General features: G+C 38.7%; 1 protein-coding gene across 1 annotated transcript in view; it reads right to left on the bottom strand.

The window, feature by feature from the left end:
- Positions 1-19,495, bottom strand: part of dock4a (dedicator of cytokinesis 4a) — a gene marked incomplete at its 5' end in the record, with an annotated part of 57,125 nt that overhangs the window by 4,617 nt on the left and 33,013 nt on the right. Inside the window, 26 exons of the mRNA XM_079449908.1 lie at positions 257-384; positions 456-575; positions 959-1,042; positions 2,219-2,395; positions 2,480-2,566; positions 2,669-2,835; positions 3,055-3,196; positions 3,588-3,692; positions 4,838-4,924; positions 5,273-5,421; positions 5,591-5,684; positions 5,770-5,830; positions 5,938-6,033; positions 6,689-6,715; positions 6,825-6,910; positions 7,264-7,412; positions 7,578-7,636; positions 7,782-7,882; positions 9,453-9,528; positions 9,608-9,702; positions 9,836-9,934; positions 10,041-10,175; positions 11,199-11,323; positions 11,420-11,612; positions 13,785-13,955; positions 15,204-15,285. Of these exons, the coding sequence (XP_079306034.1) occupies positions 257-384; positions 456-575; positions 959-1,042; positions 2,219-2,395; positions 2,480-2,566; positions 2,669-2,835; positions 3,055-3,196; positions 3,588-3,692; positions 4,838-4,924; positions 5,273-5,421; positions 5,591-5,684; positions 5,770-5,830; positions 5,938-6,033; positions 6,689-6,715; positions 6,825-6,910; positions 7,264-7,412; positions 7,578-7,636; positions 7,782-7,882; positions 9,453-9,528; positions 9,608-9,702; positions 9,836-9,934; positions 10,041-10,175; positions 11,199-11,323; positions 11,420-11,612; positions 13,785-13,955; positions 15,204-15,285 (2,895 nt within the window). The remainder of the gene's footprint in view (positions 1-256; positions 385-455; positions 576-958; positions 1,043-2,218; positions 2,396-2,479; positions 2,567-2,668; positions 2,836-3,054; positions 3,197-3,587; positions 3,693-4,837; positions 4,925-5,272; positions 5,422-5,590; positions 5,685-5,769; positions 5,831-5,937; positions 6,034-6,688; positions 6,716-6,824; positions 6,911-7,263; positions 7,413-7,577; positions 7,637-7,781; positions 7,883-9,452; positions 9,529-9,607; positions 9,703-9,835; positions 9,935-10,040; positions 10,176-11,198; positions 11,324-11,419; positions 11,613-13,784; positions 13,956-15,203; positions 15,286-19,495) is intronic.

Below are 19,495 nucleotides of genomic sequence, written 5' to 3'. Positions count from 1 at the left end.
TTTTGAAGAATTTGGGAAAGCACAGTTCTGAGACACAATTGACTTTCATTATAATTGTCCCTACTATGGTTTTCAATGGTGGCCAAGAACTGTTTGGCTACAAGCATTCTTCCAAATATCTTTGAATCTTTATAATTGTATACAGATCTGGAACAAAGAGGGTGATTCAATGTAGACATAATTTACATTTTTGTGTGAACTGTCCCTTTAAACAAACTTTTCACGGGAAAAATATTTAAACGAAGGTTATACAAACCTGCGTCTTGTCACGATTCGGCCTCCCTCTGGGCTGATGGTATTGGGCACAGGGGTCCTACAGGTGCGCGGGCTGCCGTTGGCAAAATGCAATGGACTGACACGCACATAAGGGGGAAACTCTTGCGGCTAAAAACACAACATTTTAAGTTTTAGTACCAGGTTTAACATCACTTCACATGAAGGTTTCAGACACGCACCTGAATTCCCAGACTGGAGCGCATGACGTGAAATTGGTCCACAAGCTTTTTATGCAACGGCCTCATGTCTTGTGGAACAAACTTCTCATGAACCGCCAATCCAAATTCAAGAATATGGGCCTGTGTAAAAACAGAGTCAAATAGAATATATACGGTACAAAATATATTTGGTTTATGAACACAAACAAAACATTAAAAGTATATATTGCTTGTGAAATAAGTATGGCTGATTTGGTTTTGTTTCACCGTGAGGGTGTTTATTTTGCAATATCATCAGGCTGACAATACAGGTAATGAGCAGAATACCAATTTCCAAATAAAAAATAAATAAGTGAATCTGAAATATTGATTTGACTTGAAATGACTGTATTCTGAGAGGGTCGATATAAAAAATATGTGGCACTGGAATGCTTGATCAACCAATCAGAATCAAGAATTCCAGAGAGTGGTGTAGTAAACCAGAGTAGATAAACAGCAGTTTTACTGTGTATTGTGTTATATACCTGTTCGAACATCAGTTCTCTTAGACGAGTAATTTTGTCTCCATCCTCTGGATGATTTGAGATGTAATCTTTTGCAAAGAATGCCTGCAAGAGTGCATGCACAAGAGAAATGTCAATCATTTGCACTTACGCTATCAACAACAAAACTATACAAATAAAAATAATATAAATCAGAAACGTGTTTCAAACTAACATTCACTCCTACAAATCGTTATCACAACATCACCGAAATGCTGCGGCAACGTTTCCACAGCTCTCATTGATCCACATTAATATTCATGAGTGGCATTTTGATCCAGCTTTAACAGCTCGGTGACCATAACAGCAGCTCTGTGCTCTGTAGTAAACACATCATTTTTGCAGTGAGGTGCATGCTGGGATGCAGGAGGACCCCTGGAGTTAGCTCTTCACTTTTAATAGCCTTGGTTGAAGCTTACGCTCACAAAAGGCCAATGCTCAACATTCTGTTGCTTGGCAACAATCGGCGATACATGCAGCTAACGGTCCTATGAACTGTGAGGACATGGGGTAGGAAATAAACATCTACAGGATGTTCTTTTCAGGCTTTAGCTGAAAGCAACAGTCAGAATCCTTTGACGGCTTTCAAGATGGGAAATGTTAAATCGGGATTGTCGGACCATTAAATAATTGCAGTTGAAGCCGGATCAGGATCACACTCGGTCGACTTATGTTGTCACGACAACAGCACACTGCCTTGCAGGTCTAAAACATAGCTTTTATGTTTTTATAATATCATGAATTCTTTTGGCATTGATGAATCTGAATAACCAAAATATTCAGGGGTTTAACTATTGCTTTAAAGTGCCAGTGAAATTTAAAAAGATAAAGTTTATCAATGTGGGTCATTCTTTTTTTATTCCTGTGTCCTCATAATCTTCGGTTAGAATTTGAAAATGCACTTCTGTCCTGTAATGACTATCCATCTTAAATGACGCATTTTAGACGGCTTGGGTGGAGCATCCCTTAACTTCTCCCCTTCTGTCAGTTCCATTTCTAAAAAGCAACGGCTCTTTGTATCCATCCGATCGAATCGCAAAGAAAGAAGAAAGCCACACCCACTATTTTTCTCATTCGAAATTCCATTTCACTCAGAAATGGTCAAAATACGGAAGTCAAAACGATTGCAACTTCCGCTTTGCAGGGACTTTAAGGGAAGTGAAATAATCCACCTCTTATCTAAAGCCTAGTAAAACTGGACCGCAACCAGCTTCACACCAGGTTCTCTATCAGGTCCCGTACCTCCTGGTATCGAGCCAGTCCTCCGTTGACGGCGGCGTCGATGACTCCGTTCAGGCACATGGTCAGAGGGTTTATGTTTAGCATCTGTCTCATCTGACACTGGGCTATCAGCGTTCTCAACTGCAGCGTCTTATTTTCAATCACCTCGCTGGCGTTCTCCAAGGGACTCATCTCCACCTACATCAAAAGAGCACCGGAGTTACGACATGTAATTGATCTAAGGTTGCTGTGTAAAAAGGAAACAACGAGACTATGACCCACCAGTTCCCTTTTCTCAACTTCAAACCAGCGAGAGATGCCAGGAAGACTCTGAGCGAGGGTCAGTGTCGTCCTTTCAACCCACAGGCTCTATAACACAAAACGCCAATATAACAAAGCAGATTTTCACTAAAAGTCACCAGCTTAAATAGAAACAACCAGGCAGAAAGACAGACAGATAGTCCAGTATACCTTAAACTCATTCTCCTTGTCTTTAGTGCCCTTATGAAAAGGTCGGTCGTAGCGGAACCTCCAAATATGGTTGACTTTGTAAAAGCTCTTGATGTTGTTGGGCACTCCATCTCTCTGCAGGACGTCCTGGTTTTCAGGGACCGGAATGACAGCGTAGATCTGGAGATCTGAATCATCATCAGTTAAGAAAGCGCGTGCCGTCGTTACATGAGAGTCAATCACAGTTCTCACAGCCAAACGTGCTGACATTGACTTTAATTGCATTATGATCAGGAATCATCAAGTACAAATGGGATGCAAATGAGAATGTGTTAAAATATAGATTTTCATCAGACAATTGTGTTAAATGTTTTCAAGTCTTTTAGTTTTTTGCTCTTTGAGGATACACTGAGCATCCGCCTGGTGGATGGTCTGGTCGGGCAGGTTGGCGTGCTGCATGGCAATGGCGTGAGGAAACTCGCTGAGCATCCTCTGCTGAAATGCCTCCAGACGCTCGTAATCGTTGCCTCGACAAACAAACTCTTTATTCTGTGCAAAATCAACAAACACAGGAAAAAATAATAAGGACGGGCAAAGCTGTCAGAAAACCGACTAAAATACAGATTGTTCAGAGCATTGAATGACAACAATATAATGTCTCCCTCCATTCCAATTTTCTAACAGATACTTTTCCTTCTCTATATTCATTGCAAACATCTAGTGTAGAAAGAAAAACGTGCCATTTGTAACAGAAAAACAGCTCAATAAAGAGGATCACAGTAGGTTTTGGAAGGGAAAGTGACCCCTCTAGAGGTCATGATGTTGAATTACATCATTAGGTTTCTTAATAAAAAACACCATCTATCGCTTCATCCATATAAAATCTATTTAAATATGAAGATTGGTTTCAGAAAACGTTGAAGAGCTCGAAAAGTCTTACCCTTAAAAAGAAGGGGAACTTTTTGCCGTAAAACCCCACTCTGAAGAACTCGGGCTCCAGGCGCTGCTGGTTCATTATTTTGTCGTAAAAAGAGGCCTCCATCATCTATCAAACACGTAAATAAAACAGACCATTGAGCACGATGTAACGCAAACAACTGTTAATATGATACATTGCTGACACAATCTGGGAAGCAATCGACTGTGTAACAGACTCTGGCTAAAAACAACAATTTGGAAAGTTAAACTGTTAAAGGGAAACGCCTCATTAGGATGACAATTGGCCACAGACATATAGAATATAAAAACTTCATCTAGCTCATTTAAACAATCCATTATCAGCCTTTCCAAACTAAATAAAGTGAGGAGAAATCTTTATTTAAAGGTGAAAGGTGTGATTTCTGTGCTAGCGGGACGAAATTGCAGTTTGTTTGGCACTGAGGTTATTATAGTTTACTTAAAGTAAAACTATGAACTCTGTTAACTGAAATTGGATATCACCATAAATATTATTTGAAAAACTTCAAATGAACAAAAATTTTATATATTTCTTTAGCAATAAACTGAAATAAGTGAAAAAGAGAAGGTATAAAAATGATTAGCAGAAAATCTACAGGGGTCCTACAGAAAATTATATTTTCTGCTAATGTTCTGCATACAATTACAAAAGCACAAGGCAAAATGGCTAAAAACTCAAACCAACTTGAAAATAAAACTAAAAAGTAATTATAAAACAATATATACATATTATTTGAAAAACTTAAACTAAAGAAAAAAATGTAAATCATCAAAATATTTTCTTAGCAATAAACTCTAATAAAGGTAAGAGAAGGCATTAAAAACTGTTTTTTTCATTAAATGTTTTTTTCTGAACTTGTATTTCCCACACAACACTTAATTAACAAAAAACAAACAAATTACTCAAGGAATAAAACAAATGATAATAATAAAAAAGTATAAGACAGAGAAAGATAAATAATACTAAAACAACACTTAAAAAACTAATTACAATAGAATGAAATAATCAACCAAGGCATTAAACAAAAACTTAAATCACAACTCAAAAACTGAAAATAAAATAAATTAAAATTTTATAGTAATATAATAAATGCATACATGATTAATAAAATGACAAAAGCACAACACAAAATGGCTTAAAATGAAACGTACAATTATTTTTTAAATAAAAATAAACAATACAAATGTGTTACCTTAAACAGCATGTGCCCCAGATAAACAGGAAGTACTCACCCTCATTTTGCTGAGATTCCTGTAGTCGTAATAAGTCTCGTACTGATTGGCCAGTTCGCGACACAGTATGATGCAGTTTTCCCAGCACTGTAAAACACAATAATATATATATTCATAGAAAAAAACACCCTACTCTTATAAAAACTGATTGATAGTTGCAACTACGAGTTTCTACCACAAGATGGCAGCACATGGAAGAAAGTGAGTTAAAAGTTCCATTCAAGAGTTCAAGGTTTGTCTGGTTAGCCTGAACCCTGCTGGTAGATTTCTTAAATGCACAAAATGTTGGTGGCCATTCAAAGGGTCTTGTATTATGTATATTTGTGGTCAGGATAGCCGCTAGTGAAGGACATTATAATAATAATAATACATTGCATTATAAAACCTAAAGGGCAGAGCTCAAAGTGAGAGATGAGCGCAGGACCGAAGACTCACTTTCCCTCTGTCAAAGTTGTGTATGATGGTGAGATGGAGGCATTCCTTCCTCTGCCACTCGCTCTGCATGGGGTACGTGAGGAACTCCCTGAGCGGCCTTTCAGTCCATTCCAAGAGCTCATCGTACAACAACAGTGTATATGACACTTCTGTAAACACACACATATACAGTACACTTAATATATTATTGTCTGGGAATGGAAAGGCGTGCGAAATAACACTGCATTGCTATAAATACGAAAAAAGTACCATGGTATTATCGTGTTTTTAGACACTATAATGATAAGAATTCCACAGTTAGGAGTACAAAAATGTTACCAGTGTAATTCTGTGCCTTCAGATGTAGCTCATAGAGCTTGTGAATATACCGGATGTACATTTCTTCCTTGTTCAACTCGGTTTTGTAGAAGTTCTGTTGGATACGAAACTGTATATTTTCATCAAGTCTCCTTAATACCAAATCACTGAGCATACATCCAGATACAGCCAGAACTAACCAGAAGGTTTACTGTACATCCAATGGTTTTGCCATCGACCTCTCCGATCTTCATACAGTCCCTGTAAAGAGATGTCAGATGGGCACTGTGAACCATCTCTGTCCACGTGCACAACATGGGTGTGTTTGTACTGTGTGCAGTGTGGATGCTGACGCGTGTCTGTATCACCTGTAATCCAGTAATCTCTCCATAAGGCGCGTGACGGTGGCGATGTGTGAAACGCCGCTCTCTCTCCAGGTCTCCCGCTCGATCTTTTTCAGGAGACTGCAGCACAAACGCATCGAGTCAATAAGCTAGATTCCTGGATTCCAAAGCCATGAAAATAGAGGATTCGAAATGGGCTGCCTAAACGTGCAGTTGCACGGTCATCCCAGACCATCCCTGAATCCCAAATCACCTACTTTCATACTATATTGTAAGCGAAAACAAGTACGAGTCACAAATAGTATGTCCGAAACCTCAGTATGCAAACAGTAGGGGAGAAATACCCGGATGGTCTAATGCTTCTGTCGAGATTCGCGAGTGTGGATCGGATGGACACTTCTCTATCCCATGATGCCACAGGATCTGAGCAACGGTCAAATTTCAAAAATAATTGAAAATAGCGGAAAACAATAAGGCGGATATTCACTTTTAATGCAAGTCCCACTAAATCAATTTCTCATGACTAAATTGTTTTTATCAGCGCCTACGTACAGGTTGTTTTGATACGTCATAGGTCAAGGAGCATACGGGTCACCTGACCATAAAACATGGCGGATGCAGTATGTCCGAAATGTATTCATTCTACTCCCACTCATACTATATATAACATACAGTTTTAACGGTCGATAGGTAGGTACTTATTCAAATTCTGTACGTACTGTCCCAGTATGCGATTTTGTACGCAGCGAATCGGTACAATGCATGTTAGCCTTACCTTGGATATGGACCAAACAATGGAATTCTAAAGGGGAAAAGAGAAAAGCAAACGTTTAAATGACCCCTGACTTATTGTATATAGAATCACTGTAAATGTTGAAAACATCTACTGTATGAATCCAAAAAAAACTCACATGTTGTTAAAGAGCTCTCTGTACGTTTCATCCCCTTTGCCCTCGGACATGAGACCATCCAGTTTGTCTATTAGTTTGGCCTCCACCTTAAAGCATAAAAACATACGTCAGTGAGAGTTATGCATTGTATGTATACCAAAATACTGTAAAGTACTACACTAGATATAAACAAACAGGACAAGACTAGGATTGTTTTCTATGACTTCTATTATTACCTCCTGTTTTTATATACAGTATTTTGATATAAATATAAGTTGAGAATCAAAGTGGTAGTTTTTGGGGTCAACTGGGCAAAAGTCTAACACCGTCAATTCTTTGTCATCTCAATAAACAAGCTGAATGTCTTCGTTGGATGGTTAACTGAAAGCACCCATGATCAAGAGGGACGCTCGCGTGTAATTTGCTGTAGAAGCACGCTGGGACGCTCTGATTTTAGCACCTGCTTGAAGTTGCCGCTCCGTTGCTGTTCACAGTCCATCATATCGTGGAATATGGGAATGAGAACGTTCCGCAAGTCCATCTGTGGCACCAGAGTCACCTCCATGAATGGACCAATCAGGGTGGAAATAAGATTCAGCTTATAGTCACCTGGTTGGATACATTGAGATACATAAGCAGGAAGGAAAGAAACTACAATGGAACGGGAGAAAAGCGTCTGAATAAAGACAAACGTAAACTGGGAAGAAAAGCCTATCGTTTCAAAAGCACACTAGATGACAAAAGTCAAGTTCGGATGCATGTGTGTGAACGTACCCAAATGCTGCCACATGCTGAAGATTTCACAGCCGATCATCACCCTCATGTCGCCGTACCTTTAAAAACAGAAAAAGAACAATCGTATGCAACACGACCTGCTTTCTAGTTATAGTGTGCCGTTATAAAGAACATTTATTTGACACCCTAAAATCGAAATCTGGGTACGATACGAATTGCATGCGGGACGTAAAGATAGCTTACTTCTCCAAGACTTTTTTCCTTTTGGAAGGTGGAAACATTTCGAGTTGCAGACAAGGCTGGTTGATGAATATTATACAGAGGTAAAAATAGGACTCCCATACCTGCAGATAAGACGACGGTTCATTAAAACACTGACAATCATTATTTGCACTTCAGGCAAGCAGGTACCAAGTCTCCGGGTTAATGGGGGGGAGGAAAGGAAGGAGGTAATATTTATGCAAATTATGTACAAATAATCATAATAAAGTGTCCTGCATTGGATCATTTTCCTGTTTTCATATAATTGATTTTCCCTATTTAAATAAATGTTTTGTCATGTCCTTACTCCTACAATGTGTGAAGCTGCTTTTCAACAAAAATAGTAAAAAGCGTTAAATTAATAAATTTGGATTAAATATTTTTTTAAATTAAATCAAATCAAATCAAATTCATCACAGCATTTCAATTTTACCAAGAAATTCTAGGCAAATGTCAAGTATAAAATGAAAAAAATCCAAAGGTTTCCACCATACTATAATACTTCGTTACATTTATATACACTTTTCTGGGTACTCAAAGCCCTTAACATCGACGGGGGGGAATCTTCTCAACCACCACCAATGTTCAGCATCCACCTGGATGTTGCGACGGCAGCCATATTGCGCCAGAACGCCCACCACACACCAGCTTGTGGGCGGAGAGGAAACAGAGTAACAAAGCCAATTAGTCCAACTGGGGATGATAAGGAGGCCATGATGATTTATAGAGGCGAATGGACGAATTATAACCCACACTCTTATTCCTGGGATTTTTAATGACCACAGAGACTCAGGACCTCAGTCTTATGTCTCATCCGAAGGACGGTGCTTTTTTACAGTGTAGTGTCCCCGTCACTGTACCCCTGCTGGTCTCACTTTCCGAGGAGGTCTCCCATCCAGGTGCTGACCAGACTCAACCCTACTTAAATCCAGTGGGCAACCAGTTGGGCTACAGGGTGATATGGCTGCCAGCTAGGTCAGATGGCAATATTTGGTGGTTTAAAAATACATGTGAGGTCTCTCAAGGTTTTCATCTATTTTTGTCTTTTTAAAGCACAGTTTTCCATAATCAGGTAAGTGAATTGTCACATCCATAACGGTACCTATTCCTCATAAATGGGCACATGACAACAAAAACTAAATAACTATTTTATGGTTTATAAGATTCATCCCTTCTTCGTTTGTAGGGTATTTTGCTTCTGGTTCTTTCACAGAAATGTTGTCTCTCAAAAGCGTGCGCTTGCTTTTTGTCCCATCCATAACGCATACAATTTTCTCTCTTTAAAAAAAGAAATCTTGCGGATATAATGATCATTTTCTGATGTCTGGACTCTATCATCACAAGTTAAACCGATGGATTTGGTCATAAATACATTCTCTGAGAATTTCTATTTCAAGTTCTGCCTAAAAACGTCGCATTCACACTTAAACGGGCATCTGCATTTATTTGCATGATTAGCGATCATTAGGGAATTTCATACAATATATGCAAATGCCATCCTAAAAATACACGAATAATCTAAAGCAGGCTACTTGATACTTGATATGCAACCTATCTGCATGATAATAAACAGAGAGAGAAAGCACAGTCGTTTGAACAGGTTTCTTTGTATTTATTGTAATATACGGAGGCGTTTGCAAACCGCTTTCTTACCTTGAAGTCGAATTTCTCATTCAGGAAGTTGTTGCGGAGCGTATCCGAAAGATACAGGATAGTAGTGATGATCACGCTAGACCAAAAACAAAGAGATGCAGTTCTACGACTGAACGATTTCATTTACACGTTAGAAGTTTGACTTTCACACTCACTTATTAGCGACGAGTCTCATGACGGTCCAGTCTTTGGGGAACATATCCGGTCGGATTAGTATTCTGAAGACGGTGAAAAGCTGGAGAAGGAAACTCTGGAAAAGCAGCAGCAGAGATCAAACTACATCAAACCTCCGAAATCAATACAGAATTAGCAAGCTAAATATGTTCATGTTTGAATTTCATGATTGTTAAAACAACACCGAGTGGTATATAAAACGATTTTACCGTCAGTTCATCTTTAGTAGGAAATCTGCTGAGAAGCTGTTGATATTCTTTATCTTTCAGCTGTCTTAACAGAGCGAGCACACACGCCACAAATTCACCCTGAAACACAAGACACGCACATTCCTTCTGTTATTTAATGAACTGAAATATTTCCCCCAAAGTAAACAGAGAAGATTGTAAGAAACAGGAAAAGAATAGGACTAACGGTGACATCCTGGTACTGCAGACGCAGGGCGGAGGCGGCGGGCTGAGGGCGATTGGTCACTTCCAGTATTGTTCTGAGTAACACTCCAGAAAGGCTCTCCATGATCAGGTTGACCTCGTCTGATGCTCCACACTCCTACCGACAGGGAGAAAGAGAGAGCTGTAACATAATGTGTTCATGTTTTGTTAATGCTATGCTTTTTATTATGTTTTATTTGAGCTTTTATTAATTTAAGAAGTGTCCACACCAGACAAGACGCAACCTTTAAAATAATCATTTCTAATATACAGTAGAATCCATTGTGGCCTTTCACTGTCCAAGCTGATGTTGACCAAATCATAGAAAAAGTAAAAACATGAGAAAAAATAACCCATGAAACCCATATTTCTGAGAAGGTTTCATTCAATATTTGGTTTTCAAGTCTTTAACAAAATAACAAATGTTATTGAAAATTGTTAATATTTGGAAATAAATCTGATATTGTATATTTCAGCTTCTTTTTGTTTACATTGTTTTCCTAAATAGCCAAGTATCACGTATCACAAAATCATAACAAAAAACTAAACTTTTTAAACTAATTTAGCTTATTGTATTTTATTATACCATCTTAAATAATTTAAGTCATTCTAATGCCTGGTTTTACAAGGCTTACTGTGCACTCCCACCGCCAGCGACTCTGAAAGTCGCTCATCATTCGGATAACGTTGAGCAAATCTCAACTTTGTCGTGTCGCTAGACACGCCCACTTCCTGTCGCCAACGGTCACTGTTGCTCGTGTCACCGGAAGTTGCCGGCTCTCCATTGAAATGAATGGCATCGCCTCGCTTTGTCGCTGGGTTTCGCTGGCGGTGTGAATGCACAGAGCTAGTAACAGACTAAAATGAATAAGCAGTCTTAGCTGAAAATAACTTCCCTGACAAAGACATATTGTTTCAAATACGGTGACATTGTTGTGCCTCAAGATGCTCATGTATAGTATAGTGTATAGTGCAGACCAGAAACGAAACGAATACTTTGAAAAAGAATAAAGCCGAGTACAATAGATTAATGTGAGCAGAAAAGAGGAATATTACAGTGTACAGTATAAATACTGCAGAAAACAATGGAGCAGAAATATGAGAGACAGTGGACAACAGATGATGTCAGTGCGAGACAAACCGTGGTGGGTATGTTGAGTGTCAGCATGCTGGCGAGGATGTTGGCACATAGCACCAGTTCTTTCTGTTCCTGCAGGTGTGTGTGTAGCAGTCGCAACACCACCGGCAACAGCACGCACCTAGACTCTGACAACATGAATAATCAAAAAATTGTTAAATTAACAATTCAAAATGCACAAGAGCCACATGCACGAGTGCATCTACGTGTGAATATAATGTCACCTGGGTTGGTGTAAAGCGGACTCTCGACGGTCTTGGCCATGCACTGCAGTTTGACGGCCTGTAGAGGGCAGTCTGTGTGCGTGAGGGTGGGCAGGCTGCTCAGCGTGTCGCGGGCCAGATTGGCCACCTCTCTTATGCTGAAGATCTTTAGCAGCTCGCAGCACACAGTCGGGAACGATCTCAGGAACACAGCCTGAAAAATATGCATAAACACGTCACGCTTTGAAACCCTTAAAGTCGTGCTATGATATGTGTAGCATTATGCTGTTTGTTTTCGGGCGTTTTAATTACGCGTCCTTCAGACACTCGCGCATCGAGCATGAAAACGTTCTCCAGGCACGGCAGGGGTCGTCAAACAACAGATGTAACCAAAGACACTTTTTGGAGACACGACATACACATACACGAATGGCCACACACAGATATCGCGATGACATAAATCTGGCAACCCTCCAGTCGCCTGCGTGCGCTTTGGATTAACGGTGGTGTCCAAAGACGCTTTGTTTGCTTGGCCGTATTAATTGAAATCTGCTCTCCCGCTGGGCTGCCATAACAAGTACAGACCTGTGTGAAAGTTCAATGTGGGTGTATGTGGGAACACGCACGCCAGGATTTCACAGAGCGTGTGTGCAACCCTGCTGTGCAGCCAATAGGAATCGTTGGAGTGAAATGAATCTTTGATGGCCAGAGAGACCGGCTCTGTTCCTTCAAACACATACAGTGCAACCGATTCTGAGCTCTGTGGGCCGTGAAAGTGTGTGTCAGTATTTTAGCATGCACAGCGTGTGTCTGTTTGTGTATATCAAGACCCTACATTGGTTCAGTGAGCTTTGAATACGGCTTTACTAGTGCACTGTATGAAGGATATTTGGTGAACATGTGGGTGTGGTGGAGGGTGGGGTAAGATGTCACCTCCTTATTTGATCTAATTCTGGATGAACAATATTTAGAAATGGCTCATAATATTCAACTATATACTGAACGATGTGAAAATGTTAAGCAATGTTAAATCTGCAATTGTTGACTCGCTATCGCCACCTCTGTTTGAAACATAAAATTATTAAACAAATATTAGCCCTTGTTTTTAAAGTGCCAGTGAAATAAAAATGACAATTCTTAACTTTTCATGAAATATTGCAGTTTATAGTAAATAGCTTATCAATGTGGTTCATTTACCCAAACCGCTCGCAACGTTTTTTTTTAAATCTTCTTTTGTGTTCAACAGAAGAAGGAAAGTCATACAGGTTTGAGATAACAAGAGGGAGAGTAAATAATGATTTATTTTGAAGGTGAAATTTCCCGTTAACGCATTCAAACTCATCCTGGACCTAAAGTGACCACATACTTATTTCATTTAGTGAAATCAACATAATACATCTTGGTTACATATTACAGGGCTTCCCAAACTTTTCAGTCCGCGACCCCCAAAATAACAGTGCCAGTGACTCCCACTATCCTTGGAGGTGGTTAAAGTATACAAACGTTGCGTGCAAATGCGCAATTCTACCCAACCGCGCAAAATGACAACACAGAAAGCAGTCTAACATAATATTATTTTACAGTTATTTACACATTATTTTACTTTGGTTGATATTAATCACGTTTAATGTGGTGCTGTAAATGGACTTGATGCTCCTTACCAGCGGTTGCTAATGTTGTTAATGTGATGCAATCCCATCGGGGTCATGATCGAGGGGGAGGAAATTGCAAAGGCTGATTGATTTTTATTTGCCTTGTTTTACTTAACTAATATTTTTATATTTTGTTACACTTATTGATTACATAATCTCTATTAATAAAAGCAAATATTTCTGGAAATCATCTTGCGATCCCGCCCTTGCGGCCTTTCATCCTGGCGACCCCCACTTTGGGAACCCCTGACATACATATTTTCGGAAAGTTGGTTTCTTGCAATATCTATGAAATTATTATGATTATGTTTTTCAATCAATATTATATTTATATTAATATATATTTATTTTATTATTCATTTCCTTGGGGAGTTTTTCTCGGTAATTTTAGGATAATTTAGGGATTTTCAAATCTCATCCATGATTTTGTTTTGTATTCACATAGCCAGTGCCAGAAAAGTCACCAACTTTCCTACCATTCCTATAAAGCAAAAGAAAACTTTAAAAAGTGACATTTTCAGTCAAACATGACTGAAAAGTACTGTATATTCTACATTGCAGGTATGGCAGACTTACCCAGGCAGACCTGAAAATATGTATTATTCTTGTTGGTGAATTGCCAGTGTATGCCACATAAACGCTGTAAATGACATAGCTACTGTAAAATGCGGGATAAGCTTTGTTGGTGGAAAATGTAACACCTTGGTGAATGTTTGCATGCGTGTACATCTCACCTGTGTGTGTGTGATGGGGCTGATGCCCTTGCTCTCGTGAGACAGGAACAGATGAATCGATTTGAAGAGTTCGTGAACAGAGCAGCAAAATTCTTCCTCGTTCTGGTTTCCAGTGGCCGCCGCATACAGACGCCGTGACTGAACAATGTACTTAAACAAATACTCTGATGCCTGCGGGCGAAAACACATCAAAAGGTTTCTTCAATAATAATGACATTAAAGATGTCCTTCATCCCTTGAAGATGTCATTTTTTCAGATTTACACTAATAGATAAAAAAACTGGAATGCATAAAGAATGACCCACATTTACATTTATGCATTTTGCAGACGCCTTTATCCAAAACGACTTGCATTGCATTGTACAATACATTTGTTTCTGACTATGTGCAATCCCCTGGGATCGAACCCACACCTTGGCATTGCTAACACCATGCTCTAACTACTGAGCCATGGGAAAGCTGTTTGACACAAAGAGATTCAAAGGATTCAAGGTAAGAAAGTGGGAATTGCTTTCAAATAGCACCTTTGAAGAGCGCAAACGAGTGTCGGGAATAATAAGAATGTGTTTGCCGGTCCCACTGCGGGTAAAGAAGAAAAGCAGAACGGGAACATAAAGAAAGAAAAGATGGAATGTTTAAAGCTACTGGGGGTGTAACGGTACATGTATTTGTACCGAACCGTCACGGGCAACATTCAAAATATAGTCATCATTCCGATGCAGATTCAAATAAACAATACATTTAATATTTATAAAAGTTTTTATATCTTAGTGTTCTATATTATATAGCATATTTTAAAAACGTAAAAAATATATATAAAATGTATGTTTATTTGCAAACAGTTTATGCTTAAGTAATGCTATTAAAACAGAGACATCTGCGGACGGACACAATGGTTCCTTGTCACAGGAACATCCCAGCTGAAGATAATCAGGAAATGACATCGCTTCCTTTGCCAAGTGCATTCCAAATGTCTACACAATGGCACGTAATTGCCCCGTGCACTCCAAAGTCTAAACTCTGCCCGTCGAAGGGAGTAGGGCATAGGAATGATGACTTCCTGTGGCATTTCTAGGGCATTTTCCCTGTGAGGGTTCGGTACGAATACCGTTACACCCCTAAAAGCTACGCTTTAAGGGAGAGAAGCTAATTGCATGATGGGTAAGAAAATACATTTCAGTGGGTTCGAGAGGCTGGGAGGTAGAACAGATGCATCAAGGGTATTCATGGCTGCTGGGGTGGAAGCTTAAAAGATCAGGACAGAAACCCAGCAGGAGGCTAGGCTTCAAATGAATATGACAGAGAAAAACAGAAAGAGGGAGCATATGTGGCATTTCAGCCACCCTTCGTAACATTCATTTAAATTGGCACATATATGAAAACATACAGACAGGATGAAGCGTAGGATTACGTTCTCACCTTCAAAACCTGCTGGATCTGTTCCTGGTGCTCGGCATCAATGATACGATCCACATACCACTTTAACACGCGAATCAGATCCCTGGAGACAAAAGCTGTGAATGTTACACTTCAAAAGCAAATAAAATTGTTTCTATACATGCATGTTTGTGATTATATGTTAATGTGTGAAACTGTAAACAAAGATGTTTTTGGTATAAAAGTGTGCATGCACAGGTTAAACATTTCTAGTTGGCTGCACGGTTTAGTGCAACATTAGTTTTATAAGCCAGATGTTGCGCTTCATTAAAAATGAAATAAATAAGTGAAGGGAAACTGGGTCTTCTGAGCTTCTTGTTGATTTTGGAAGCCCACGAGGGTAATATAGCCATAAGGAGGAATATGCTAACATTAACCACAAGCGAATGCAATTAATGTTAAACACAGCATAACAACATCATGCCCAAATATTGAATTTGAATTCTAATTAGATTTGAATGAAACAGATTGTGCCACTTCATCCATTTTAAAACATGTTTTGATTGCTTTGTTTTCTAAGCAGGTGATTTAGGAATGAGGTTTATTAAATGAGGTTTTTAACAAACTACTATATCTGTTAATATACATTTTTTGGCTACACGACAAATTATTTACATAGCTCTTTTTCAATTCACTTCGAATTACCTCCCTTTGATTCCATAGCTTTCTTTTCCATTCCCTTCACATAAGTTCCCTTTCGAGTCTCTACTATTCAATCCACTTTCACTTTAAAATCACTTTAAATACAGTAAGTTCCCTTTGATTCGCTTTCCCTTCGATTCGCTTTCTCTTTAAATACAGTAAGTTCCCTTGATTCGCTTTCTCTTTAAATACAGTAAGTTCCCTTCGATTCGCTTTCTCTTTAAATACAGTAAGTTCCCTTTGATTCGCTTTCCCTTCGATTCGCTTTCTCTTTAAATACAGTAAGTTCCCTTGATTCGCTTTCTCTTTAAATACAGTAAGTTCCCTTCGATTCGCTTTCTCTTTAAATACAGTAAGTTCCCTTTGATTCGCTTTCCCTTCGATTCGCTTTCTCTTTAAATACAGTAAGTTCCCTTGATTCGCTTTCTCTTTAAATACAGTAAGTTCCCTTCGATTCGCTTTCCCTTCGATTCGCTTTCTCTTTAAATACAGTAAGTTCCCTTCGATTCGCTTTCCCTTCGATTCGCTTTCTCTTTAAATACAGTAAGTTCCCTTTGATTCGCTTTCCCTTCGATTCGCTTTCTCTTTAAATACAGTAAGTTCCCTTTGATTCGCTTTCCCTTCGATTCGCTTTCTCTTTAAATACAGTAAGTTCCCTTTGATTCGCTTTCCCTTCGATTCGCTTTCTCTTTAAATACAGTAAGTTCCCTTTGATTCGCTTTCCCTTCGATTCGCTTTCTCTTTAAATACAGTAAGTTCCCTTGATTCGCTTTCTCTTTAAATACAGTAAGTTCCCTTTGATTCGCTTTCCCTTCGATTCGCTTTCTCTTTAAATACAGTAAGTTCCCTTCGATTCGCTTTCCCTTCGATTCGCTTTCTCTTTAAATACAGTAAGTTCCCTTTGATTCGCTTTCTCTTTAAATACAGTAAGTTCCCTTTGATTCGCTTTCCCTTCGATTCGCTTTCTCTTTAAATACAGTAAGTTCCCTTTGATTCGCTTTCCCTTCGATTCGCTTTCTCTTTAAATACAGTAAGTTCCCTTGATTCGCTTTCTCTTTAAATACAGTAAGTTCCCTTTGATTCGCTTTCCCTTCGATTCGCTTTCTCTTTAAATACAGTAAGTTCCCTTCGATTCGCTTTCCCTTCGATTCGCTTTCTCTTTAAATACAGTAAGTTCCCTTTGATTCGCTTTCTCTTTAAATACAGTAAGTTCCCTTTGATTCGCTTTCCCTTCGATTCGCTTTCTCTTTAAATACAGTAAGTTCCCTTCGATTCGCTTTCCCTTCGATTCGCTTTCTCTTTAAATACAGTAAGTTCCCTTTGATTCGCTTTCCCTTCGATTCGCTTTCTCTTTAAATACAGTAAGTTCCCTTTGATTCGCTTTCCCTTCGATTCGCTTTCTCTTTAAATACAGTAAGTTCCCTTTGATTCGCTTTCCCTTCGATTCGCTTTCTTTTTAAATACAGTAAGTTCCCTTTGATTCGCTTTCCCTTTAAATACAGTAAGTTCCCTTCGATTCGCTTTCTCTTTAAATACAGTAAGTTCCCTTTGATTCGCTTTCCCTTTAAATACAGTAAGTTCCCTTCGATTCGCTTTCTCTTTAAATACAGTAAGTTCCCTTTGATTCGCTTTCCCTTCGATTCGCTTTCCCTTTAAATACAGTAAGTTCCCTTCGATTCGCTTTCTCTTTAAATACAGTAAGTTCCCTTTGATTCGCTTTCCCTTCGATTCGCTTTCTCTTTAAATACAGTAAGTTCCCTTTGATTCGCTTTCTCTTTAAATACAGTAAGTTCCCTTTGATTTGCTTTCTCTTTAAATACAGTAAGTTCCCTTCGATTCGCTTTCTCTTTAAATACAGTAAGTTCCCTTTGATTCGCTTTCCCTTCGATTCGCTTTCTCTTTAAATACAGTAAGTTCCCTTTGATTCGCTTTCCCTTCGATTCGCTTTCTCTTTAAATACAGTAAGTTCCCTTTGATTCGCTTTCCCTTCGATTCGCTTTCTCTTTAAATACAGTAAGTTCCCTTTGATTCGCTTTCCCTTTAAATACAGTAAGTTCCCTTCGATTCGCTTTCTCTTTAAATACAGTAAGTTCCCTTTGATTCGCTTTCCCTTCGATTCGCTTTCCCTTTAAATACAGTAAGTTCCCTTCGATTCGCTTTCTCTTTAAATACAGTAAGTTCCCTTTGATTCGCTTTCCCTTCGATTCGCTTTCTCTTTAAATACAGTAAGTTCCCTTTGATTCGCTTTCTCTTTAAATACAGTAAGTTCCCTTTGATTCGCTTTCTCTTTAAATACAGTAAGTTCCCTTTGATTCGCTTTCCCTTCGATTCGCTTTCCCTTTAAATACAGTAAGTTCCCTTTGATTCGCTTTCTCTTTAAATACAGTAAGTTCCCTTTGATTCGCTTTCCCTTCGATTCGCTTTCTCTTTAAATACAGTAAGTTCCCTTTGATTCGCTTTCTCTTTAAATACAGTAAGTTCCCTTTGATTCGCTTTCTCTTTAAATAGAGTAAGTTCCCTTCGATTCGCTTTCTCTTTAAATACAGTAAGTTCCCTTTGATTCGCTTTCTCTTTAAATACAGTAAGTTCCCTTTGATTCGCTTTCCCTTCGATTCACTTTCTCTTTAAATACAGTAAGTTCCCTTTGATTCGCTTTCTCTTTAAATACAGTAAGTTCCCTTTGATTCGCTTTCCCTTCGATTCACTTTCTCTTTAAATACAGTAAGTTCCCTTTGATTCGCTTTCCCTTTAAATACAGTAAGTTCCCTTCGATTCGCTTTCTCTTTAAATACAGTAAGTTCCCTTTGATTCGCTTTCCCTTCGATTCGCTTTCCCTTTAAATACAGTAAGTTCCCTTCGATTCGCTTTCTCTTTAAATACAGTAAGTTCCCTTTGATTCGCTTTCCCTTCGATTCGCTTTCTCTTTAAATACAGTAAGTTCCCTTTGATTCGCTTTCCCTTTAAATACAGTAAGTTCCCTTCGATTCGCTTTCTCTTTAAATACAGTAAGTTCCCTTTGATTCGCTTTCCCTTCGATTCGCTTTCTCTTTAAATACAGTAAGTTCCCTTTGATTCGCTTTCTCTTTAAATACAGTAAGTTCCCTTTGATTCGCTTTCCCTTCGATTCGCTTTCCCTTTAAATACAGTAGGTTCCCTTCGATTCGCTTTCTCTTTAAATACAGTAAGTTCCCTTCGATTCGCTTTCTCTTTAAATACAGTAAGTTCCCTTTGATTCGCTTTCCCTTCGATTCGCTTTCTCTTTAAATACAGTAAGTTCCCTTTGATTCGCTTTCCCTTCGATTCGCTTTCTCTTTAAATACAGTAAGTTCCCTTCGATTCGCTTTCCCTTCGATTCGCTTTCTCTTTAAATACAGTAAGTTCCCTTTGATTCGCTTTCTCTTTAAATACAGTAAGTTCCCTTTGATTCGCTTTCCCTTCGATTCGCTTTCTCTTTAAATACAGTAAGTTCCCTTTGATTCGCTTTCACTTTAAATACAGTAAGTTCCCTTTGATTCGCTTTCTCTTTAAATACAGTAAGTTCCCTTTGATTCGCTTTCCCTTCGATTCGCTTTCTCTTTAAATACAGTAAGTTCCCTTTGATTCGCTTTCACTTTAAATACAGTAAGTTCCCT

This window comes from Barbatula barbatula (assembly GCF_947034865.1).
Source record: "Barbatula barbatula genome assembly, chromosome: 25".
NCBI classification, from domain to species: Eukaryota; Metazoa; Chordata; class Actinopteri; order Cypriniformes; family Nemacheilidae; genus Barbatula; species Barbatula barbatula.
The sequence above is the reverse complement of the archived record's forward strand: the minus strand, read 5'-3'. Positions and strand labels throughout refer to the sequence as shown.